General features: G+C 41.6%; 3 protein-coding genes across 3 annotated transcripts; 2 read left to right on the top strand and 1 right to left on the bottom strand.

The window, feature by feature from the left end:
• Window positions 1-176: 176 nt before the first annotated feature.
• psmb6 (proteasome 20S subunit beta 6) lies at window positions 177-2,455 on the bottom strand. The gene is made up of 7 exons (XM_079184766.1): window positions 2,349-2,455; window positions 2,037-2,104; window positions 1,867-1,932; window positions 1,714-1,779; window positions 1,410-1,539; window positions 510-654; window positions 177-421 (listed from the first exon to the last, which is right to left on the bottom strand). Exons 1-7 carry the CDS (start codon window positions 2,442-2,444, stop codon window positions 294-296), a joined length of 699 nt encoding a protein of 232 aa, XP_079040892.1. The 5' UTR covers window positions 2,445-2,455; the 3' UTR covers window positions 177-293.
• A 210-nt stretch (window positions 2,456-2,665) lies between these two features.
• On the top strand, window positions 2,666-3,907 carry trappc1 (trafficking protein particle complex subunit 1). The gene is made up of 5 exons (XM_079184769.1): window positions 2,666-2,719; window positions 3,033-3,131; window positions 3,271-3,341; window positions 3,458-3,596; window positions 3,726-3,907. Exons 2-5 carry the CDS (start codon window positions 3,033-3,035, stop codon window positions 3,852-3,854), a joined length of 438 nt encoding a protein of 145 aa, XP_079040895.1. The 5' UTR covers window positions 2,666-2,719; the 3' UTR covers window positions 3,855-3,907.
• A 2,274-nt stretch (window positions 3,908-6,181) lies between these two features.
• LOC306714672 (voltage-gated potassium channel subunit beta-2-like) lies at window positions 6,182-23,757 on the top strand (the record flags this gene model as incomplete). Its single annotated transcript, XM_079184755.1, has 14 exons — window positions 6,182-6,480; window positions 15,133-15,176; window positions 15,343-15,380; window positions 15,462-15,541; window positions 15,780-15,824; window positions 16,405-16,449; window positions 17,362-17,405; window positions 21,217-21,303; window positions 21,552-21,637; window positions 22,208-22,328; window positions 22,703-22,797; window positions 23,056-23,176; window positions 23,267-23,355; window positions 23,520-23,757. 14 exons carry the CDS (start codon window positions 6,182-6,184, stop codon window positions 23,610-23,612), a joined length of 1,287 nt encoding a protein of 428 aa, XP_079040881.1. The 3' UTR covers window positions 23,613-23,757.
• Window positions 23,758-25,023: the final 1,266 nt, after the last annotated feature.

Here is a 25,023-nt window from a genome sequence, read left to right on the forward strand (position 1 = left end):
TATTTTATCTTTTATTCTTTACATTGACATGACGTTTAAATAGTTTAAATAGTGTAACAATAATAAAATACAACCATCTGTTCACAGACAACACGCTAACAGTTCCCTCCACTTCCAGTCTTTGTGCTAAGCTAGGCTAACTGGTCCTTCAGAGGAAAGAAGAGCGGACGACAGAGACGGACTGAAAACTTTATTGAAACAAAACGTGAACAGAGCTCCGTGTGTGTGTGTGTGTGTACTCAGTGTGTGTGTGTGTGTACTCAGTGTGTGTGTGTGTGTGTGTGTGTGTGTCTCTAGTGAGTAGAGAACTTGGGCAGCTGGTCTCCCAGTAGAACCCGTCTCTCCACTCCCTCCTCAGAGATGCTGGCCAGTCTCACCACTCCGCCGCTGGACCCGTCTCTCTCCATCGCCAGAGACAGTGCTGAGAGACAGACAGGTAGGACAGCGTCACACACACACACACACACAGTATAAACACAGATCTCCCAGCATGCCTTGCTGCGGCCTACCTGAGGCGGTGAGCTCCAGGCACTGGTCTTTGGTCATACTGAGTTTGTAGTTTGAGTCCATGAAGCCGTAGATGTACGAGCTGCCGCTGCCGCCCACCGACACGGGCTGCCTCACCAGCATCCCACCAATAGGAACGCAGTACACCTGAGAGGGGGCGGGACCAAGCTTTATCCACAACCAGGAAGAGACGCAGTGACGTCTGAGTGTACAACGTGTACAACGTGTACTGGTACTTGTAGTAGTAGTCGTACTTCTAGTAGTACTTGTAGTAATAGTAGTAGTAGTAGTAGTAGTACTTGTAGTAGTAGTAGTAGTAGAAGTAGTAGTAGTATAGTATTAGTAGTACCTGACCCCCCTTCCTGCGGTCACAGCCTGTAGTAGTAGTAGTAGTAGTAGTAGTAGTAGTAGTAGTACTTGTAGTAGTAGTAGTAGTAGTAGTAGTAGTAGTAGTAGTACTTGTAGTAGTAGTAGTAGTAGTAGTAGTAGTAGTAGTAGTAGTATAGTAGTAGTACCTGACCCCCCTTCCTGCGGTCCCAGCCTGTAGTAGTAGTAGTAATAGTACTTGTAGTAGTAGTAGTACTTGTAGTAGTAGTAGTAGTAGTAGTAGTAGTAGTAGTAGTACTTGTAGTAGTAGTAGTAGTAGTAGTAGTACTTGTAGTAGTAGTAGTAGTACTTGTAGTAGTAGTAGTAGTAGTACTTGTAGTAGTAGTAGTAGTAGTACTTGTAGTATAGTATTAGTAGTACCTGACCCCCCTTCCTGCGGTCACAGCCTGTAGTAGTAGTAGTAATAGTACTTGTAGTAGTAGTAGTACTTGTAGTAGTAGTAGTAGTAGTAGTAGTAGTAGTAGTAGTAGTACTTGTAGTAGTAGTAGTAGTAGTAGTAGTAGTAGTAGTAGTACCTGACCCCCCTTCCTGCGGTCCCAGCCTGCCACCAGGATCCCGGCCGTCAGCTCTTCTCTGTATCTGTAGCAGCTCGCTCTGAACAGATTGGCGGCCGTCTCCACCAATGGAGGCTCGTCCAGCTCGATGCTGAGGGGGCGGGACAACACACAGGTTAGCTACAGGTGACTGATGCTGGGGCTGTCAATCAAACTCTGTGTGTGTGTGTGTGTGTATATGTATATGTATATGTATATGTGTGTGTGTGTGTGTGTGTGTGTGTGTGTGTGTGTGTGTGTGTGTGTGTGTGTGTGTGTGTGTTACCTGTGGAAGCCCAGCTGGTAGGTGACCACGTCAGCGATGGCCTGAGTGTCAGCAGCTGATCCAGACCTGTAAACCAGCACACATGAGGGTCAGTCTGAGGGTCTGGGTCTGGGTTAGGAGGAGGTCTGGGTCCTGGTCTGGAGGAGGACTCACCTGCAGCAGAAGATCCGGTCGTGGATCGGAGTCAGTTTGTCTGTCACTCTGTTGGCGATGTAAGCTCTGAGAGACAGACAGGTAGAGAGAGAGAGACAGGTTTAAGGAGTGTGTCCTCCTCACGGTGCGGACAGACAGACAGACAGACAGACAGACTGACAGACTCTCACCCGGTGGTGGTCCTGGAGTCGGCCCCGATCACCACTCCTCCATCATACTCCACCGCCATGATGGTGGTCTGACGGACAGACAGGTGGACAGACAGGTTAACGTGTTAATAGATCAGAAACAACAGCGCATCAGTTATCGTCTAAAGCCGTTTGATGTGGCGTTAACGCAGTGAGCCCATTATCGGACGGTTAGCCGTCATTAGCTTCACCGCAGTGAGAAGTGCTGTCTCATTCAGCCGCTGCTTTCAGCTTTAAAACTCTCCACGAGATCAGAACCAGAACCCGGTCCGGTCCGGTTCGGTCCGTACTCACCCCGGTGCTGACTTCCTGGCTGATCCAGTCCGGGACCAGTTCGTTTTTAGAAGACATCTGCTGTCCGAAGTACGGCATCATTGTTGCTGCCGCCATCTTGTTTCTCTCGTTTGTTAGTTGTGTGAGCTGTGACGTCACAGTGAGGCGGGTAATTTACGCGTTTAGCGCCGATAGATAATAAATAGAATATTTATAATAGATAATCCTGCGTCATCAAATAACGAGTTGGATTTCAACACGTGTTTCTGTCTCTTCACTATAATTAAAATGTACATTTATATAAAAGTCCACAAAACAGCAGTTTTGTTCTGGCATGTAAGCGGACACCTCTTCACCGGGGTCCTGAGCTCGACCGGAAACAGGAAAATAAGGTAAACACCGCGGCTGCTTCCTAAATATCTCATAAATCTCTCTTTAAAGACTGAATTTAACGTGTTTTACCGCAATCTTTTGACCATTAATGAGTTATTAAATATGTTTAACTGACGTGTTTTATTTAAATGATGTGTTTAGTCTTTAGTTTCGGCTCGTTTATTGACCGTCCTATCGGAGCACCAGACGTTTCATAACGAACAATAAACAAGTGATAGAACGTTGTGTCAACGGTTTCTTTAATTATATCTGACCTAATCATGTATGAGTATTATTACATGATTATTGTTTCATATGTGTGCTTTGTTACAGATGACCGTCCATAACTTGTACATATTTGACCGTAACGGCAGCTGTCTGTATTATAATGAGTGGAACCGCAAGAAGCAGGCCGGGATCTCCAAGGATGAGGTGACCTGTCTGTCCACCTGTCTGTCTGTTAACCTGTCTGTCTGTCTGTCTGTTAACCTGTCTGTCTGTCCACCTGTCTGTCTGTCTGTCTGTCCACCTGTCTGTCTGTCTGTCTGTTAACCTGTCTGTCTGTCTGCAGGAGTTTAAGCTGATGTACGGGATGCTCTTCTCCATCCGCTCCTTCGTCAGTAAGATGTCTCCTCTGGACATGTATCCTTCACAACAGCAGCCTGTCTGTCTGTCTCCCTGCCTGTCTGTGGTCCTTAGCAGCCTGTCTGTCTGTCTCCCTGCCTGTCTGTGGTCCTTAGCAGCCTGTCTGTCCTCAGGAAGGAGGGCTTCCTGTCCTTTCAGACCAGTAAGTACCGTCTTCACTACTACGAGACTCCCAGTGGACTGAGGTTCATCATGAACACGGACCTGTCTGTCCCCAACGCCAGAGAGACGCTGCAGCAGATCTACAGCAACGTAAGAGACACACACACACACACACACACACACACACACACACACACACATCAAAATATGACATGTTTTCTTTGATTTACATATTTCTACTGACGACTAGCTATTCATTGCTGCCTGTCTGTCTCTCAGCTGTATGTGGAGTACATAGTGAAGAACCCTGTGTGTGTGTTGGGACACAGTCTGGACAGCGAGTTGTTCAGCAGTCGACTGGACTCGTTCATCAGAGGACTCCCATTCTACAGTCCCCGCGCCGCCTGATAGACGAGCACACACACACTGTGATGTATTTATTGTGAAGATTAAATGTGTGAACATGTGCTGCCGTCTGCTGTCGTTATTAAGGAGAACATGTCGCCTCCTGCTGGTCGTCCGTGATGTTACATCTATGATCAGACTCTGCTTTATTATGAACCAGCGTCCTCGTCTTCTACTCAACTGTCTCTCTCTCCTAGCTTCCTGTCTCCTAGCTTCCTGTCTCCTAGCTTCCTCTGTCCTAGCTTCCTGTCTCCAAGCTTCCTGTCTCCTAGCTTCCTCTGTCCTAGCTTCCTCTGTCCGCCCCTTAAACCTGAATCGTATCAGTGTTTTATTGTGAGAAGATGAATCTAGAATATTAGTGTGAATGTAAACGAGAACGAGAGCTGTGACAGATGAACACACACACACACACACACACACACACACACACACACACACACACACACACACACACACACTGACCTTGAACTACACACACACACACATCTGTCCGCTCCAGATGTGTCTCAGACGGTGTAATCTCTGATATAATCTGTAATCCCACTGAAAAACATACTGCCAACCAGCAGCCACTCTCAGTCCACACAAAGACCTGAACCTGGTCCTGAACCTGGTCCTAGACCTGAACCTGGTCCTAGATCTGAACCTGGTCCTAGATCTGAACCTGGTCCTAGATCTGAACCTGGTGCTAGACCTGAACCTGGTCCTAGATCTGAACCTGGTCCTAGATCTGAACCTGGTCCTAGTCCTGAACCTGGTCCTAATCCTGAACCTGGTCCTAATCCTGAACCTGGTCCTAGATCTGAACCTGGTCCTAGATCTGGACCTGGTCCTAGTCCTGAACCTGGTCCTAATCCTGAACCTGGTCCTAGATCTGGACCTGGTCCTAGATCTGAACCTGGTCCTAATCCTGAACCTGGTCCTAGATCTGAACCTGGTCCTAGATCTGGACCTGGTCCTAGACCTGAACCTGGTCCTAATCCTGAACCTGGTCCTAGATCTGAACCTGGTCCTAGATCTGGACCTGGTCCTAGTCCTGAACCTGGTCCTAATCCTGAACCTGGTCCTAGATCTGGACCTGGTCCTAGATCTGAACCTGGTCCTAGTCCTGAACCTGGTCCTAGATCTGAACCTGGTCCTAGTCCTGAACCTGGTCCTAGTCCTGAACCTGGTCCTAGATCTGGACCTGGTGCTAGACCTGAACCTGGTCCTAGTACTGAACCTGGTCCTAGTCCTGAACCTGGTCCTAGATCTGAACCTGATCCTAGCTGGGTCATTAAAACCAGGTCTAGACCTTCAGACAGGCGTGAGACAAGTACTGAGGACGGGACAAAATGTCTTCAGTGTACATGTTGTACTTTATACTGTACTACATCTTAGAAGTACATGTTGTACTTTTCACTTTAACTAAATTTATATACTATAAGGTTTTTACCTTTACTAGTAGTGAAGTATATTCTCAGTGTGTATTAGTACTTTTACTGCAGTAAAGGATCAGAGTACAGAGTTTTATATCTCAGTTGTCGGAGCTCAATGTGGTTCATCAAGTTGATCAGAGGACGCTGGAACACAGTGTGTGTGTGTGTGTGTGTGTGTGTGTGTGTGTGTGTGTGTGTGTGTGTGTGTCTGTGTGTGTGTGTCTGTGTGTGTGTGTCTGTGTCTGTGTGTGTGTGTGTGTGTGTGTGTGTGTGTGTGTGTGAGAGAGAGATTAGGGTCAGAATCATTTTGGATCTGGGCAAGAGGCCATATTGAACATCTGTACTCAGGGTTAGATATTTAGGAGCTCCAGGTTTTAATCCAGACAGAAGTGATATCTGAGCTCTGATTGGTGGATTAAACCAACAGGATTCATATCAGAGCCTCAGCAGAGAGACAGACCGGCGGAGGTGGACACAGAGTGTGGACGACAGGAATCACCTTTAACCAGGTAAAGTGTTTGGTTTGTGTGTAACCTGCTGCAGGGGCTGATGGGACATGTTGTAGTTTAAAAGAACTTTAGAACAACCTCAGAACTACAACTCAATGACAGCAGAAGCAAACAGACGTGTCATCGCTTATGTTCATGTAGAGCGTTTCACCGGTTTATAAACATATTCTATTATAGTTATTGTATGTCCTGTGGTCAGAAACCAAAAGACCCAAAGAAGATATAGTCTGGTTTGTACTTTAGCCGTAGTTTATGTTGGCTATGGTTTGATTTTTAACGAAGCTGTAGTGTGGTTTGTATTTGGGCTTTAGTTTAGTTTTGGCTGTAGTTTGGTTGTAGATGTTTTCATTGTTGTCTTTCATTATTAGCTTTGTTGTTCATCTCTCTCTCCTCGGGGTCAGCCATGTTTGCAGGTCGGGTGCCGCCCACAGCTGCTGCTGTCGGGTCGGCGGCTGCAGGAGGAAAAGGCGGGAAGTTTTCAGTGGAGGAGCTGTACGGGTTCAACAAGAAGCCGAAGGTGAACAGAGGGAATCCTGGGAAACCAGAGAAGAGTGACGGGAAGAAAGAAACGAAGGAGAAAGAAGAATCCGTGCTGGCGTCTCAGATCCTGGAGGCAGCGAGGAGGCTGATGGAGAGACGACGACTGGAGATATACCTGAAGGAGTGTGATGTCACCATGGAGCAGAGTAACATGCCGTACAGGTGAGACGCAGTGAGACAGGTGAGACACCGGTATGTCGCGCTGATCACCCTCCAGCTGTTTTTAGTATCGTTACGTGAATGAACCACATACATTTTAGGTGAAATAGCCCACCACATCTGTAGTTTTGTTTGTATTGTGGTTGTAGTTTGGTTTGTATCTTGGTTGTAGTCTGGTTTGTATCTTGGTTGTAGTCTGGTTTGTATCTTGGCTGTAGTCTGGTTTGTATCTTGGTTGTAGTTTGGTTTGTATCTGGGCTGTAGTCTGGTTTGTATCTTGGTTGTAGTCTGGTTTGTATCTTGGCTGTAGTCTGGTTTGTATCTTGGTTGTAGTTTGGTTTGTATCTTGGTTGTAGTTTGGTTTGTATCTTGGTTGTAGTTGTTTGTATCTTGGCTGTAGTCTGGTTTGTATCTTGGTTGTAGTCTGGTTTGTATCTTGGTTGTAGTTTGGTTTGTATCTTGGTTGTAGTTGTTTGTATCTTGGTTGTAGTCTGGTTTGTATCTTGGCTGTAGTCTGGTTTGTATCTTGGTTGTAGTCTGGTTTGTATCTTGGCTGTAGTCTGGTTTGTATCTTGGTTGTAGTTGTTTGTATCTTGGCTGTAGTCTGGTTTGTATCTTGGTTGTAGTCTGGTTTGTATCTTGGCTGTAGTCTGGTTTGTATCTTGGTTGTAGTTTGGTTTGTATCTTGGTTGTAGTTTGGTTTGTATCTTGGTTGTAGTTGTTTGTATCTTGGCTGTAGTCTGGTTTGTATCTTGGTTGTAGTCTGGTTCGTATCTTGGCTGTAGTCTGGTTTGTATCTTGGTTGTAGTCTGGTTCGTATCTTGGCTGTAGTCTGGTTTGTATCTTGGCTGTAGTCTGGTTTGTATCTTGGTTGTAGTCTGGTTTGTATCTTGGCTGTAGTCTGGTTTGTATCTTGGTTGTAGTTTGGTTTGTATCTTGGTTGTAGTCTGGTTTGTATCTTGGTTGTAGTCTGGTTTGTATCTTGGTTGTAGTCTGGTTCGTATCTTGGCTGTAGTCTGGTTTGTATCTTGGTTGTAGTCTGGTTTGTATCTTGGTTGTAGTCTGGTTTGTATCTTGGTTGTAGTCTGGTTTGTATCTTGGCTGTAGTCTGGTTTGTATTTAGGTTGTAGTCTGGTTGACTTGTATCTGGTCTGATTTGGAGTTTACAGACTGTTTGGTGAAGTTGTAATTACACTGTCTGGCCACTAGAGGATGATGAGATTATGTGTATACTTCATTAACATAGAGATCCTCATGTTACTTTATATAATTCTTTCTTAAGTTATATTATTTTATACTTTACAGTTTGCAGTCAATAACATTAACAAACCTTTCTTATTTTCTTATTTCAGTTCTACCAATAACATTCTATTATATGCTCTCTCTCTTACACACACACATATATATATATATACTGTATATATATACAGTACAGTATATATATATGTATTGCTGTACAATCCCAGGGATTTGGATTGGCTCCTGAGTGTGCTGACTCATGGTTCTGATGTTGTATTAGACTGTTTTGCTCCAGTAGTTCATCAGCTCTGTGTGTGTTTGTCCAGACCAGAATGAAGGCTGAATCAGCATCTCCACTCTCTATATAACTACTAGCACTATATAACAGTACAGTATTAGTACATTCAAACACAGTATTAACACATTACAACTGTGTCTGTGAGTGACATCAGCTGGTAGCTGTAGTTTGGTTTGTATTTTAGCCGTAGTTTGGTTTGTATGTTAGCTGTAGTGTGGTTTGTATTTTAGCCGTAGTGTGGTTTGTATTTTAGCCGTAGTGTGGTTTGTATGTTAGCTGTAGTGTGGTTTGTATTTTAGCTGTAGTGTGGTTTGTATGTTAGCTGTAGTGTGGTTTGTATTTTAGCCGTAGTTTGGTTTGTATTTTAGCTGTAGTGTGGTTTGTATGTTAGCTGTAGTGTGGTTTGTATTTTAGCCGTAGTGTGGTTTGTATTTTAGCCGTAGTGTGGTTTGTATGTTAGCTGTAGTGTGGTTTGTATTTTAGCTGTAGTGTGGTTTGTATGTTAGCTGTAGTGTGGTTTGTATTTTAGCCGTAGTTTGGTTTGTATTTTAGCTGTAGTGTGGTTTGTATTTTAGCCGTAGTGTGGTTTGTATTTTAGCCGTAGTGTGGTTTGTATTTTAGCTGTAGTGTGGTTTGTATTTTAGCCGTAGTGTGGTCTGTATTTTAGCTGTAGTGTGGTTTGTATTTTAGCTGTAGTGTGGTTTGTATTTTAGCTGTAGTGTGGTTTGTATTTTAGCCGTAGTGTGGTTTGTATTTTAGCCGTAGTTTGGTTTGTATGTTAGCTATAGTGTGGTTTGTATTTTAGCTGTAGTGTGGTTTGTATTTTAGCCGTAGTGTGGTCTGTATTTTAGCTGTAGTGTGGTTTGTATTTTAGCTGAAGTGTGGTTTGTATTTTAGCCGTAGTGTGGTTTGTATTTTAGCTGTAGTGTGGTTTGTATTTTAGCTGTAGTGTGGTTTGTATTTTAGCTGTAGTGTGGTTTGTATTTTAGCTGTAGTGTGGTTTGTATTTTAGCTGTAGTGTGGTTTGTATTTTAGCTGTAGTGTGGTTTGTATTTTAGCTGTAGTGTGGTTTGTATTTTAGCTGTAGTGTGGTTTGTATTTTAGCTGTAGTTTGGTTTGTATTTTAGCTGAAGTGTGGTTTGTATTTTAGCTGTAGTGTGGTTTGTATTTTAGCTGTATTGTGGTTTGTATTTTAGCTGTATTGTGGTTTGTATTTTAGCTGTAGTGTGGTTTGTATTTTAGCTGTAGTGTGGTTTGTATGTTAGCTGTAGTGTGGTTTGTATTTTAGCTGTAGTGTGGTTTGTATTTTAGCTGTAGTGTGGTTTGTATTTTAGCTGTAGTTTGGTTTGTATTTTAGCTGAAGTGTGGTTTGTATTTTAGCTGTAGTGTGGTTTGTATTTTAGCTGTATTGTGGTTTGTATTTTAGCTGTATTGTGGTTTGTATTTTAGCTGTAGTGTGGTTTGTATTTTAGCCGTAGTGTGGTTTGTATTTTAGATAATGGAAACTCAAACAATACAAAGTGTGGAAATAGAACCACCAGTCAGACACATATCAGAGCAATGACTCTGTGCAGCTACTCTTGTAATCCACATTAGTGACAGCATACCTTCAGCCTCAGGCTTCACACTGTGTCTCTGTGTTCAGCTCTAATGTGTGCTACATGATGGAGAGAAGAAGAGGGACAAGAAGAGTGGGGGAGGGTCTGAAACACTTCTTCTTCTCTGTCCTCAGCTTCAGATTATCTGCAAGAAGCTTCCACATAACATACAGACGGACAAAATAGGAGCTGAGAAACATTATTTTTACAAATCAGTGGTGCAAATTAACACTTCAATTCACTTAATTTTGTATAGCACAAAATCACAAACCACTATGTTGTCTCAGAGGGTTACAGAATTAACAACACAACAGTTAAAACACATTCAATGCATATGACAGAAATGATTCATATAATGAGATTATTAAGTATAATAATGATGGAAACCTGACTACTAATAATGACAGCAGCAGTGGATATAGTAGAATATAAATGATAATAACAGCAGTAATGGTATCAGTAATAGTAATAGAAATGTGACTCATAATAATAATGATAGTAGCAGTGGGTGTCAGGCAGGACCAGGGTCCAGATAACAGTCCTCCAGCAGTCTGGGCCTATAACAGCATATCTAGGGGCTGGTCCAAGGCAAACCTGAGCCAGTCCTAACTATAAACCTGAGCCAGTCCTAACTATAAACCTGAGTCAGCCCTAACTATAAACCTGATTCAGTCCTAACTATAAACCTGAACCAGCCCTAACTATAAACCTGAGCCAGTCCTAACTATAAACCTGAGTCAGCCCTAACTATAAACCTGAACCAGCCCTAACTATAAACCTGAGCCAGCCCTAACTATAAACCTGATTCAGTCCTAACTATAAACCTGAACCAGCCCTAACTATAAACCTGAACCAGCCCTAACTATAAACCTGAGTCAGCCCTAACTATAAACCTGATTCAGCCCTAACTATAAACCTGATTCAGTCCTAACTATAAACCTGAACCAGCCCTAACTATAAACCTAAACCAGTCCTAACTATAAACCTGAGCCAGCCCTAACTATAAACCTGAACCAGTCCTAACTATAAACCTGAGCCAGCCCTAACTATAAACCTGAACCAGCCCTAACTATAAACCTGAGCCAGTCCTAACTATAAACCTGAGCCAGTCCTAACTATAAACCTGAACCAGTCCTAACTATAAACCTGAACCAGCCCTAACTATAAACCTGAGCCAGCCCTAACTATAAACCTGAACCAGTCCTAACTATAAACCTGAACCAGTCCTAACTATAAACCTGAACCAGTCCTAACTATAAACCTGAACCAGTCCTAACTATAAACCTGAACCAGCCCTAACTATAAACCTGAGCCAGCCCTAACTATAAACCTGAACCAGTCGTAACTATAAACCTGAACCAGTCCTAACTATAAACCTGAACCAGCCCTAACTATAAACCTGAACCAGCCCTAACTATAAACCTGAGCCAGCCCTAACTATAAACCTGAACCAGTCCTAACTATAAACCTGAACCAGCCCTAACTATAAACCTGAACCAGCCCTAACTATAAACCTGATTCAGCCCTAACTATAAACCTGAGCCAGCCCTAACTATAAACCTGAGTTTAGTTCGTATTGTCGCTGTAGTTTAGTTTGTATTATCGCTGTAGTTTAGTTTGTATTGTCGCTGTAGTTTAGTTTGTATTATCGCTGTAGTTTAGTTTGTATTATCGCTGTAGTTTAGTTTGTATTGTCGCTGTAGTTTAGTTTGTATTATCGCTGTAGTTTAGTTTGTATTGTCGCTGTAGTTTAGTTTGTATTATCGCTGTAGTTTAGTTTTATATTGTGGCTGTAGTTTGGTTTGTTCTAGTCACATGTGATTGGCTGTTTACAACAGTGTGTGAGCAGGTTTAAACTGACACTTTGTGGATTCCATAGCACACGGATCGTGGGTGTTTTCTTGCCCTACACTGAGCCTCACGGGCAGTAAAACCAAGTCAGTACATTATGATTTAATATAGAATCTTAATAAAGTCACATGAACTGATAGCTGTAACATTACTATAGTTTCCTGCATTGTATACAGAGCTGCTGTGTCTCTCTCTCTCTCTGTCAGTTGAATGCTCGCTCGCCCAGTGTGCAGCCGACAGAGACGGCAGGGGGAGGGGCCACCCCCCCTCCCTCCCCCTCCCTCCCTGTCTCTCTACCTCTCAGTAGAATCCAGAGGACGGAGGCTGGCTTGTTTTTATTTGAGATATTCTCTTCTTGTTGCTTTCCTTCCGTCTGTTTTTTTTTCTCTCCTGTGGACAGACGGACGCTGTTCATCATCATCTTCATCACCTCCTCCTCCTCCTCCTCCTCAGGGCTCTGGCGGTGGGACAGTGTGTTGGGCCGACGACGGGATGTCAGAGACTAACAGAAAGTTGTAGCGTGTGCGTCGTATCGTCGTGTGTTCTGATTGGCTGATTGATCAAAAGTTAAACGTCCCACTCATGAATTCTTTCCATCGTCACCATATCGACCGGCGACCTTGGCGGCAGCGGCGGTTTCCTGACGATGTTTTGAGACTTTAAAGCTTGTTATATATATATACAGCATATATATAGTTATTTATATATGTATATATAAGGCCTGTTACCGTAGCGACCAGGATGCAGGTGTCCATAGCGTGTAATGTGGGGGGGGGCGGAGGAGGCGGGGCCAACGAGCACCCGATGAAGGAGCGGCGGGTGGCGATGAACACCAGCAGCGCCCCCGCCTGTCAGACAAAGGTCAGGGCGGAGCCGGTGAATAGACACACCCTCTTAGGCCACGCCCACATGAAGGAGGCCCTCGGTCGTCATAGCAACATGAAGTACAGGTGAGAGAGAGAGAGAGAGAGAGTGGGTGAGACAGTGAGACAGTGAGACGTCACATGACCAGACAGGTGCAGTGAGTCGACTAGTTTTGTTTGTATATTGGCTGCAGTCTGGTTTGTATTTAGGTTGTAGTTTGGTTTATATCTCGGCTATAGTTTGGTTTGTATCTCGGCTGTAGTTTGGTTTGTATCTCGGCTATAGTTTGGTTTGTATCTCGGCTGTAGTTTGGTTTGTATCTCGGCTATAGTTTGGTTTGTATCTCGGCTGTAGTTTGGTTTATATCTCGGCTGTAGTTTGGTTTACATCTCGGCTGTAGTTTGGTTTACATCTCGGCTGTAGTTTGGTTTGTATATTGGCTGTAGTTTTATTTGTGTTGCGACTGTAGTTTTGTTTGTATCTTGGCTGTAGTTTTGTTTGTATCTTGGTTGTAGTTTGGTTTGTATGTCGGCTGTAGTTTGGTTTGTATTTTGGCTGTAGTTTTGTTTGTATTTTGGCTGTAGTTTTATTTGTGTTGCGACTGTAGTTTTGTTTGTATCTTGGCTGTAGTTTTGTTTGTATCTTGGTTGTAGTTTGGTTTGTATGTCGGCTGTAGTTTGGTTTGTATCTCGGCTGTAGTTTGGTTTGTATCTTGGCTGTAGTTTGGTTTGTATCTCGGCTGTAGTTTGGTTTGTATCTCGGCTGTAGTTTGGTTTGTATCTCGGCTGTAGTTTGGTTTGTATCTCGGCTGTAGTTTTGTTTGTATCTTGGCTGTAGTTTGGTTTATATCTCGGCTGTAGTTTGGTTTGTATCTTGGCTGTAGTTTGGTTTATATCTCGGCTGTAGTTTGGTTTGTATCTTGGCTGTAGTTTGGTTTATATCTCGGCTGTAGTTTGGTTTGTATCTCGGCTGTAGTTTGGTTTGTATCTCGGCTGTAGTTTGGTTTGTATCTCGGCTGTAGTTTGTTCCAGTTCTTTTTTTATTCCACTGTCGTATATTGTCTTTAAATATTAACATGACATGTCACACACATCACTTGACCTCGGTGAGTTTTGATTTGAACATTAGTCTTCATTGATGTTTCTACCCTGATGAAGACTTTCTGAGGGTTTTCCATTTATCATTAAAGGATTTTTAACTTTTAATCAGAGTACCGGCCTTTAGACACCAAATACACAACATCTGTCTCACTTCTTCAATAACAAGGTTTGAATAGACTGATGACCAACTGAGGGTTCAGAGACAGAAGTTTTAAGGTTGAGGTTACAGTCAAGTTAGGGATCAGGGTTTGGGGATTAGGTATTATCGATAAGGAGTTACAAACTAGGAGTTAGGGAATTAGGTGTTAGCGATCAAGGGTTAATGATTAGGGGAAAGGGGTTATTGGTTAGGGGTTCAGGGTTCAGGGTCAGGGATTAGGGTTTAGAGATTATGAGTTAGGGGTTTGGGTTTTAGTGTGAAGGATTAAGGATCAGGGGTTTGGTGTTGCCTCACGTCAATAAAGGTCCTCACTAGTACAGAAGTACAGGGTTGTGTGTTTTCCTCTCACTGATTGAAGGCGAGCAGAAGAACATGTGAGACGTTCAGCCAAACTGATCTGACCCATTGATCAGATCTCAGTAGTGATCATTGATGAGTGATGTGTCTGTTAAACTTTAATATTAATGACTCAGATATTGATACTCGGTCTGAAAGAGACTTGGTGATGTTGACGACCTGGTTTCAGACCCGATGGCTCAAAATTGACCCGGATGAAATATTGATGACTTGATCTTGGACGATGACGTGAATATTGATGACTGTGACTCTGCTATGACTGACCTTGACCTATTGATTTATGTTTGAGCCTATTTATAGCTATCAGTCCCATCATTTATGTATTTGAGATGTGTACCTTTGTTTGAGATATGAATACCAATGTCTGTCTGTCTCTCTGTTTGTCTGTCTGTCTCTCTGTCTGTCTGTCTCTCTGTCTGTCTGTCTGTCTGTCTGTCTGTCTGTCTGTCTGTCTCTCTGAGTTTTGAATCATGTGTTTGTATTTTTAGCTCCTTTTGTTAAAATGTCTGAAGCTGCTTTTTTGGTCATTTCAGTTCACACACACACACACACACACACACACACACACACACACACACACACACACACACACACACACACACACACACACACACACACACACAGATGTACTGAAATAATCTGTATTTACGTCTTAATGTATAAACTGAACCATCTGTGTGACCTCTTAATGAGTATTGTGTGTGTGTGCATGTCTGTGAGTGTGGGACCAGACCACATACAGGAACAAGACCACATACAGGGGACCAGACCACATACAGGGACCAGACCACATACAGGGGACCAGACCACATACAGGGGACCAGACCACATACAGGAACAAGACCACATACAGGGACCAGACCACATACAGGGGACCAGACCACATACAGGAACAAGACCACATACAGGGGACCAGACCACATACCGGGGACCAGACCACATACAGGGGACCAGACCACATACAGGGGACCAGACCACATACAGGGACCAGACCACATACAGGGACCAGACCACATACCGGGGACCAGACCACATACAGGGGACCAGACCACATACAGGGACCAGACCACATACAGGGACCAGACCACATACGTACAACACTACAGTGATAATGAGGCTTCACTGTGATGAGGTCACCTGGTTTCATTCATCCTTTAACTGATGGATGTGATTTTCTTTTTTTTGCAGGAATCTTGGGAAATCTGGACTGAGAGTGTCTTGTTTAGGACTTGGTGAGAATACACACACACTACAACACACACACTCTAAAACACACACACACTACAACATAAACACACACAATACACACATTACAACACATGTTCACACACACACACACACACAACACACACTGACACATAAAGTACACAATCACTGATGTTCTTTCTCTCTTCTCAGGAACATGGGTGACATTTGGCTCTCAGATCTCTGATGAGGTACTCAGTATGTGTGTGTTGTAGTGTGTGTGTGTGTGTGTGTGTGTTACATAACGTGTATTACTGCCTCTCTGTGTGTAGATGGCGGAGAGAGTGATGACTGAGGCGTACGACAGCGGAGTGAACTTGTTCGACACTGCAGAGGTTTACGCCTCAGGCAGGTACAGTACCAACTGTCTGACTGTCTCACATCTCAATATGTATACGATTAAATAACTTCCATTCAGAACGTAAACTTTAGTGGAAATGGAGACATTTTCAATTGTACTTGTCATTCAGGACAAGCAGCCATTGTGACATTGAAAAGTATTATGTGTAGAATCCAGTGAACTCATATTATTATATATATATTTAAATATATATCTTCATAGAGGACTAACGTCTCATTCTGTCTCTCAGGGCGGAGACGACTCTGGGAAACATCCTGAAGAAGAAAAGATGGAGGTGAATGTCTCTCTTATAGAATATGAACCATTGATGTACAAACACATTAATGCAGGAATATTAATCCAGAAACATCAGATATAAATTGTACTGACCCATCACTTTTACTACATTTATATACGTTTACTTCAGTCAGGTTATTATACAAGACTTTTACTTCCAGTGGAGTATTTTCACAGTGTGTATTAGTACTTTTACTGCAGTAAATTACCTGAATACTTCTTCTACTGCTGGACCAAACGTTGTGATAATAACCTGAATGTGACTCGGCAGTTTTCCTCCATATAATTCTCACTATCTGTGTCTCTTTGTATCTTTGTCTCCTTGTATCTTTGTATCTTTGTGTTTCTTTGTACCTTTGTGTCTCTTTGGCTCTGTCTCTTTATCTCCATGTATCTGTCTCTTTGTCTCTTTGTCTCTCTGTGTCTCCTTTGTCTCTTTGTCTCTTTGTCTCTTTGTATCCTTGTATCTTTGTATCTTTGTGTTTCTTTGTACCTTTGTGTCTCTTTGTCTCTGTCTCTTTATCTCCATGTATCTGTCTCTTTGTCTCTTTGTCTCTCTGTGTCTCTTTGTCCACCAGGAGGTCCAGTTATGTGGTGACCACTAAGATCTACTGGGGAGGACAGTAAGTGCTGTGTTATATAGGAATACAACATATACTGTATATATATATATATATATATATATATTAGTGCTGGGAAAGTTAACGCGTTATTATCGCGTTAACGCATTCATTTATTAATGCCGACAATTATATTGTCGGCATTAACGCAGTTTTTTTTTTTTTTTTTTTATTATTAAGCGACATTTTTAACACAAGAACCGGCAGCGAGCGGTGAACAGCTGTTTGTGTGGCGTCTCTTCCTGTTTTCTTCCCCTACATTCCCCTGGGTCCTAAGTCCCTCCATGTACAGCTTCTCATCACCCTCTATGTACCAACGTACATTTATAACAAACATCACACATGTTACGCTAATCAGCGCTGCATAGTGTCTGACCAACATACCAACAAATAAATGATTCATTTAAATGATTGTTTTAGAGTTTTTAAAGTGTTTAGTTTGTAATATGTATAATAATCATATCATTTAGTTATCACTACTGAGAGTTTAACAAACATAAAACATGACGTAGATAGGTTTCAGGTTTCAAGATGTATATTTAAATTCATCTCTGACACACATGAAGATAAAGTTGTGAACACGCTGAATATCTATGATCAGAATCATTATAACTGTGTTATAACTGCTGCTGTGTGAAGAGAATCCTGCTGTTAACAAGAACCTGATGAGTTTAACGTGTTTAAACCAAATGTTGACCTTTAGTTCATAGAGCAGCACTTTAACATAGAAGAGCTCAACACACTACTTTAGATTCATTATGAACTTTAACACAACAATGAGATTAATCACAATTAAACATTGTAATCGTTGCGCAGCACTGATATATATATATATTTATATATATTTATATTATACTGTCCAGCGAGGTGTTTCATTGAGACTGTGTGTAGTAAAGTGTGAGTTTGTGTTTACAGGGCGGAGACAGAGCGAGGGTTGTCACGGAAACACATCATCGAAGGTAAACGTTTTAAGTTGAGTCTTTAAAGAAAACGCTGCCGGTGTTCCAGTTTAAGCAGTGACCGTGTTAACTGGTGACTCCATGTGTCGTGGCTGCTGGTGTTCAGCTGTGTTGTCATCATACAACACAATGTTATAAATCATTTATATTTATGTTAAGAGGTATGATGTCATAGATGCTTTGTAGAAAACGTTATATATGTTCCACAGATGTGTCTTCTTCTTCGTTGGTGTGAGTGCTGGCTGGTCATCAGGTTAGCATTAGCAGCTAGCAGTAGAAGTGTCATCTTAATGATCTGCTTATTTTATCACTAATGCTTTATTACAAAACCCTTTATGAAGCTTGTTCATCGTGAAATGTTCCTTTAATGTCTCCATCAGAACATTTGAATATTGATTTCTGTTATAAAGATAATTATAATAATAAAACTGTTTATGAGGAAGATTGAATAATGTTGAACATGTTTTATATGAAGGATGTTTAATTACTGTCAATGTCAGATTCTAGATATTTGTTACTATGATGTACACTGAGAAACCAACGATTACAGACACACACACACACACACACACAATAACACACGCACACACACATAATAACACAAACATACATAATAACACAAACACACACAATAACACAAACACACACACATAATAACACAAACACACACAATAACACAAACACACACACATAATAACACAAACACACACAATAACACAAACACACACACATAATAACACAAACACACACAATAACACAAACACACACACATAATAACACAAACACACACAATAACACAAACACACATAATAACACAAACACACACACATACATAATAACACAAACACACACAAACACACACACACAATAACACAAACACACACACATAATAACACAAACACACACAATAACACAAACACACACACATACATAATAACACAAACACACACAAACACACACACACAATAACACAAACACACACACATAATAACACACTCACACACACACACACACACACACACACACACACACACACAGTTGGCCAGTGTCCTCTGTCGGTTGTTGGAGGTCGTCAAGGCTTTAAGAGGCTCAGTCACACCAAGACTGGATTAAGAGTGTTACACACACACACACACACACACACACACACACACACACACACACACACACACACACACACACACACACACACACACACACACACACACACACACACACACACACACAGATCAGTCAATCATCCGTCCTGCTGAAAGCTGTGATCAGCTCTGTTGACTTAAATATTTCTCTGAGACGCTGAATTTAACCTCCAAAGAATCCCAGAAACGGATCCAGAAACAGCAGAAACCGTGTGAGAGTCCAGAGCAGCAGGAAGTACTCGGATCCTTTACTGCAGTAAAAACACGAGTACTTTGTTTTTACAGTGTGGGTTTAGTACTTTTACTGTAACAGAGTATTGTTTTATTGTTTCAGTAAAACAGCTGATCAAATACTCTGTTACAGTAAAAGTATTAATACCACACAGTAAAAATACTCTGTTTTACTTCAAGGTTGTAGTTCAGCTGAAGTTCATTCAGAACTATTAACTTTAATAACATTATTAAATATACATTAACATTAATAACATTGTTAACATTAATAACATTATTAAATATACATCAACATTCATAACATTGTTAACATTATTATCATTATCATTATTAACATTATTAATATTATTAAATATACATCATCATTATTAACATAACATTAATAACATTATTATCATTATTAACATTATAACATTAATAACATTAATAACATTATTATCATTATTAACATTATAACTATAACATTAACTACATGTATTTAACAAGTGTTCAGCCCACATCTCTCTCTCTCTGAGGGTTAACATGTAGACATGTGAACATATGAGTGTTCACTGTGACTGCTGTTAACCTCCATTAAAACCCTTTGAGTCATTAAAACCCTTTGAGTCCTTAAAACCCTTTGAGTCCTTAAAACCCTTTGAGTCCTTAAAACCCTTTGAGTCCTTAAAACCCTTTGAGTCATTAAAACCCTTTGAGTCCTTAAAACCCTTTGAGTCATTAAAACCCTTTGAGTCCTTAAAACCCTTTGAGTCCTTAAAACCCTTTGAGTCATTAAAACCCTTTGAGTCCTTAAAACCCTTTGAGTCATTAAAACCCTTTGAGTCCTTAAAACCCTTTGAGTCATTAAAACCCTTTGAGTCCTTAAAACCCTTTGAGTCATTAAAACCCTTTGAGTCATTAAAACCCTTTGAGTCCTTAAAACCCTTTGAGTCCTTAAAACCCTTTGAGTCCTTAAAACCCTTTGAGTCATTAAAACCCTTTGAGTCATTAAAACCCTTTGAGTCCTTAAAACCCTTTGAGTCCTTAAAACCCTTTGAGTCCTTAAAACCCTTTGAGTTATTAAAACCCTTTGAGTCCTTAAAACCCTTTGAGTCCTTAAAACCCTTTGAGTCATTAAAACCCTTTGAGTCATTAAACCCTTTGAGTCCTTAAAACCCTTTGAGTCATTAAAACCCTTTGAGTCATTAAAACCCCTTGAGTCATTAAACCCCTTTGAGTCATTAAAACCCTTTGAGTCATTAAAACCCTTTGAGTCATTAAAACCCTTTGAGTTATTAAAACCCTTTGAGTCATTAAAACCCTTTGAGTCATTAAAACCCTTTGAGTCATTAAAACCCTTTGAGTCCTTAAAACCCTTTGAGTCCTTAAAACCCTTTGAGTCCTTAAAACCCTTTGAGTCCTTAAAACCCTTTGAGTCATTAAAACCCTTTGAGTCATTAAACCCTTTGAGTCCTTAAAACCCTTTGAGTCATTAAAACCCTTTGAGTCATTAAAACCCCTTGAGTCATTAAACCCCTTTGAGTCATTAAAACCCTTTGAGTCATTAAAACCCTTTGAGTCATTAAAACCCTTTGAGTTATTAAAACCCTTTGAGTCATTAAAACCCTTTGAGTCATTAAAACCCCTTGAGTCATTAAACCCCTTTGAGTCATTAAAACCCTTTGAGTTATTAAAACCCTTTGAGTCATTAAAACCCCTTGAGTCATTAAAACCCTTTGAGTCATTAAAACCCTTTGAGTCCTTAAAACCCTTTGAGTCCTTAAAACCCTTTGAGTCCTTAAAACCCTTTGAGTCATTAAAACCCTTTGAGTCATTAAAACCCTTTGAGTCCTTAAAACCCTTTGAGTCATTAAAACCCTTTGAGTCCTTAAAACCCTTTGAGTCATTAAAACCCTTTGAGTCATTAAAACCCTTTGAGTCATTAAAACCCTTTGAGTCATTAAAACCCTTTGAGTCATTCTAATCTTCTGCAAGCAAACTTTGTCGCCGTTCGTCCTCCTGAAGGCAACTCATCCTTCCTGACGACAGAGCTGTCGGCACAAACAAACCTCCATCACACAACACGAGTCACTGTGTGTAGCAGCAGACGTGTTCCTTCCTGTCAACTGATTTTCATAATAAATCTCCTGAAACAGTGAACATGGAGCTTTAACGAGATGCTGGAACGATATTTCACTCGTATACGAGTTCTGTTCAGACAGTTTCCTCTCTCTGCTGTGATCGTCTCATTGTTTGTTTAGTCTCATTGTTTGTTTAGTCTCATTGTTATCTCTTTTATGTCTCTTTGTGCTCATTTTGAGTTATTTTAGTGGTCGTTTTTCATCTCGTGTGTGTGTGTGTGTGTGTGTGTGTGTGTGTGTGTGTGTGTGTGTGTGTGTGTGTGTGTGTGTGTGTGTGTGTGTGTGCGTGTGTGCGTGCGTGCGTGTGTGTGTGTGTTGCAGGTCTGCGTGGATCTCTCTCCAGGCTACAGTTGGACTACGTGGACATCGTCTTTGCCAACAGGAGTGACATCAACGCACCGATGGAGGGTCAGAGCCTCAGACACTGTTATTACACTGTTATTACACTGTTATTACTATCACACAGTTCAAACACAAACCTTTCTTTAGAACTTATTTTTGTCCAGTTTTGTTCAGAACTTCACCGTAGTTGAAACAATAATTACATTGTTACTCGTCTCTGATCTGGTTCTAGTAGCTTTCAGTACGTTCTACCGTGTTCTGTTCATCAACATTCATTCACAACTCAAAGTTGTGTTTGTACTTTGTGTTCACAGAAGTCGTTCGTGCGATGACCTTTGTGATCGATCAGGGTCTGGCCATGTACTGGGGAACGTCACGCTGGACCGCTGTGGAGATCATGGTAGAGCAGAACGGAGAACCTCAATAGAAGCTCAGTAGAACCTCACAGTAGGACCTCATTAGAACCTCATTAGAACCTCATTAGAACCTCATAGTAGAAGCTCAGTGGAACCTCAGTGGAACCTCAGAGAAGCTGCATATAGATTTAAACTCAATAGAAATCTTCCCTTAATCAACATCATTTTGTGTTTTTACCTGTCTGTCTCTCCTATAGGAGGCATACTCACCTGTCTCACCTGTCTGTCTCTTCTGTCTGTCTGTCTCACCTGTCTGTCTCACCTGTCTGTCTCTCCTGTAGGAGGCGTACTCACCTGTCTCACCTGTCTGTCTGTCTCACCTGTCTGTCTCACCTGTCTGTCTCACCTGTCTGTCTGTCTCACCTGTCTGTCTCACCTGTAGGAGGCGTACTCACCTGTCTCACCTGTCTGTCTGTCTCACCTGTCTGTCTCACCTGTCTGTCTCACCTGTCTGTCTGTCTCACCTGTCTGTCTCTCCTGTAGGAGGCGTACTCACCTGTCTCACCTGTCTGTCTGTCTCACCTGTCTGTCTCACCTGTCTGTCTCTCCTGTAGGAGGCGTACTCAGTAGCCCGGCAGTTTAACCTGGTTCCTCCGGTGTGTGAACAGGCAGAGTATCACTACTTCCAGAGAGACAAAGTGGAGCTTCACCTGCCGGAGCTTTACCACAAGATAGGTACAACACACACACACACACACACACACACACACACACACACAGACACAGACTAGCAGTTTCCTCATTTACTGTCTTTGTGCTAAGCTAGGCTAGCAGTTTCCCCCTGTTTCCCATCTTTGTGCTAAGCTAGGCTAAGTACTTCCTGCACACAGAGATGAAACTGAAGGGTTAAACGTTGTACTGTGTCTTTAACTAAGACTGTGGACAGCTGAGGTCAGACCAGTGGAGGTCTATTCAGGTCTAACTATGTCCCGGGTTAATGTAGCGGTCTAACAGGTCTAACTGTGTCCCGGGTTAATGTAGCGGTCTAACAGGTCTAACTATGTCCCGGGTTAATGTAGCGGTCTAACAGGTCTAACTGTGTCCCTCAGGTGTCGGAGCCATGACCTGGTCCCCGTTAGCCTGCGGTCTGCTGACGGGGAAGTACAACACGGGAGTCCCAGAGAGCTCTAGAGCCGCAATGAAGGTCCACACACACACACACACACACACACACACACACACACACACACACACACACACACACACACACACACACACTAAGCAGCAAACTGGCTTGCAGCAAGAGAGACACTCTGTTTACGTGGTGATCAATGCTGTGTGTGTGTGTGTGTGTGTGTGTGTGTGTGTGTGTGTGTGTGTGTGTGTGTGTGTGTGTGTGTGTGTGTGTGTGTGTGTGTGTGTGTGTGTGTGTGTGTGTGTGTGTGTGTGTGTGTGTGTGTAGGGCTATGCGTGGCTGAAGGAGCGTCTCCATAGCGATGAGGGGAAGAAGCAGCTCAGTAAGATCAAAGAGCTCCACCTGCTGGCCGACAGACTGAACTGCACTGCTGCTCAGCTCGCTATAGGTACCAGCTGTCTGTCTGATGACCTGTCTGTCTGTCTGTCTGTCTGTCTCTCTCTCTGTCTCACCACCTGTCTCTCTGCCTGTCTCTCAGCGTGGTGTCTTCGTAGTGAAGGCGTCAGCTCGGTTCTTCTCGGAGTCTCCAACACAGAACAGCTGCTGGAGAACCTCGGTTCTATCAGGGTACTGACAGGAACTACATCTACTCGACTATTGTACTTAAGTGCAGCTTTGAAGTACTTGTACTTCATTTGGATATTTCCATTTCCTGCCAGCGTACTCTTAGCAGCCTGCGTGTGTTTATGTGCTTGTTGACTTCGTAAACATCGTGTCTTTGTTTCCTGGAGGTTCTGTCTCAGCTGACTCCGCCCCTCATCGCAGAGATGGACACGTTGCTAGGCAACAAACCACGAAACGGCAAGAAGGAGGTGAGGAGCTGAGGAGGCGAGGAGCTGAGGAGGCGAGGAGCTGAGGAGCCGAGGAGCCGAGGAGGTGAGGAGGTGAGGAGCCGAGGAGCTGAGGAGGTGAGGAGCCGAGGAGCTGAGGAGGTGAGGAGCCGAGGAGCCGAGGAGGAAGAAACTAAAGAATCGATCAATCAGAAATAAGCTTCTACTTTACAATAACCATCATAAATAAACGGCACGTTTACAGTTAATCAAACTTATTTTACTTTGAAATGACAAATAAAAATGTTTATTGATTCATAGGAATCATTTAATCCTCGTTATCGTATCATCAGGTTGTTTATTATCTGAAATAATGACTTTATAACTGTACATAGTATCAGCGGATAAGAGACGATAATTTTATCCTAAATATATTAGTACATTATTTATTAACAGTTTATTGTTGCACATTATTCTACCTGATATACTAGTATATCTATATAGTATATCTAGTATAATATATAGTATTATTTAATGATTATCAAATCATTTATAAAACATCTATGAATATTACATAGATGTAATACATTAACAAAGTATTAACATCTAAATGATGTTATAGATGCTTTACAAAGTATTTATTAACAGATATCTGACTCATCCATCTTTGTAATGTTCATCAATGTTTTACAAATCATTTGGTATTGATTAGTGAATACTGAATATAATATATAAAATGTTATGATGTGTGAAACAACACAATAAAATAAGAGTAATTATAACATGACTAATAATTAATAATGATCATTTCATTGTTTATTAACATTACAACTGTTAATACAAGTGTAATTAACTATAAATGTATCATTTATTGATGGTTATTATAAAGTGTTAACGAAAGGACACAAGGACATTAAGAAGGAGACAAGGAAGGAGTGAAGGACACTAAAGGAAAGGACATGTGGATCAATAAACTCTTTGGGACCCGAGATGATCTGAGATGTTTTCTCATGTTAATGAGCACGTTGGTGCAGAGCCTCGTGTCGCAGAGCTTGAAGAGTTTGATGCAATAATCTATAATTACAACTATTTACTCTATTTTCAGATCAAATGAACTAAATATTATTCCTCCATTTTGTATTTATTTTAAGTTTCTTAAGCGACAGAAAAGTGTTTTATTGTGGAAGCTGAGTTCCACCATGAAGGAAACAAGATGAAACAAATATATTAATACATTAATATATTAATGTATTAATGTATTAATATATTAATGTCATCTTGATTTTAAAGTGCTCACATTATAACGACGTATTTCTTCATTATTACTGTAAATCCCAAAATGTTCCTTTTGTTCTATAAATCAATCATAACAATGAAATCACAAGAAGAACGTTTATGGATAAATGTTATTAAGTTATTAAGTTATTAAGTCAAGACTTTGAACGAAAGGTCGACATGTTAACAC

Source organism: Pholis gunnellus (genome assembly GCF_910591455.1).
Source record: "Pholis gunnellus genome assembly, chromosome: 23".
NCBI lineage: Eukaryota > Metazoa > Chordata > Actinopteri > Perciformes > Pholidae > Pholis > Pholis gunnellus.

Excerpts from the sequence above, each read along its gene's own strand:
- psmb6 (XM_079184766.1), bottom strand. The coding sequence starts at position 2,444 with ATGGCGGCAGCAACAATGATGCCGTACTTCGGACAGCAGATGTCTTCT. Across the intron at positions 1,780-1,866 it reads GACCGGATCTTCTGCTGCAG|GTCTGGATCAGCTGCTGACA; the intron begins GTGAGTCCTCCT and ends GCTGGTTTACAG. Across the intron at positions 422-509 it reads CCTGGAGCTCACCGCCTCAG|CACTGTCTCTGGCGATGGAG; the intron begins GTAGGCCGCAGC and ends TCTGTCTCTCAG.
- trappc1 (XM_079184769.1), top strand. The coding sequence starts at position 3,033 with ATGACCGTCCATAACTTGTACATATTTGACCGTAACGGCAGCTGTCTG. Across the intron at positions 3,342-3,457 it reads AAGATGTCTCCTCTGGACAT|GAAGGAGGGCTTCCTGTCCT; the intron begins GTATCCTTCACA and ends GTCTGTCCTCAG. Across the intron at positions 3,597-3,725 it reads TGCAGCAGATCTACAGCAAC|CTGTATGTGGAGTACATAGT; the intron begins GTAAGAGACACA and ends TCTGTCTCTCAG.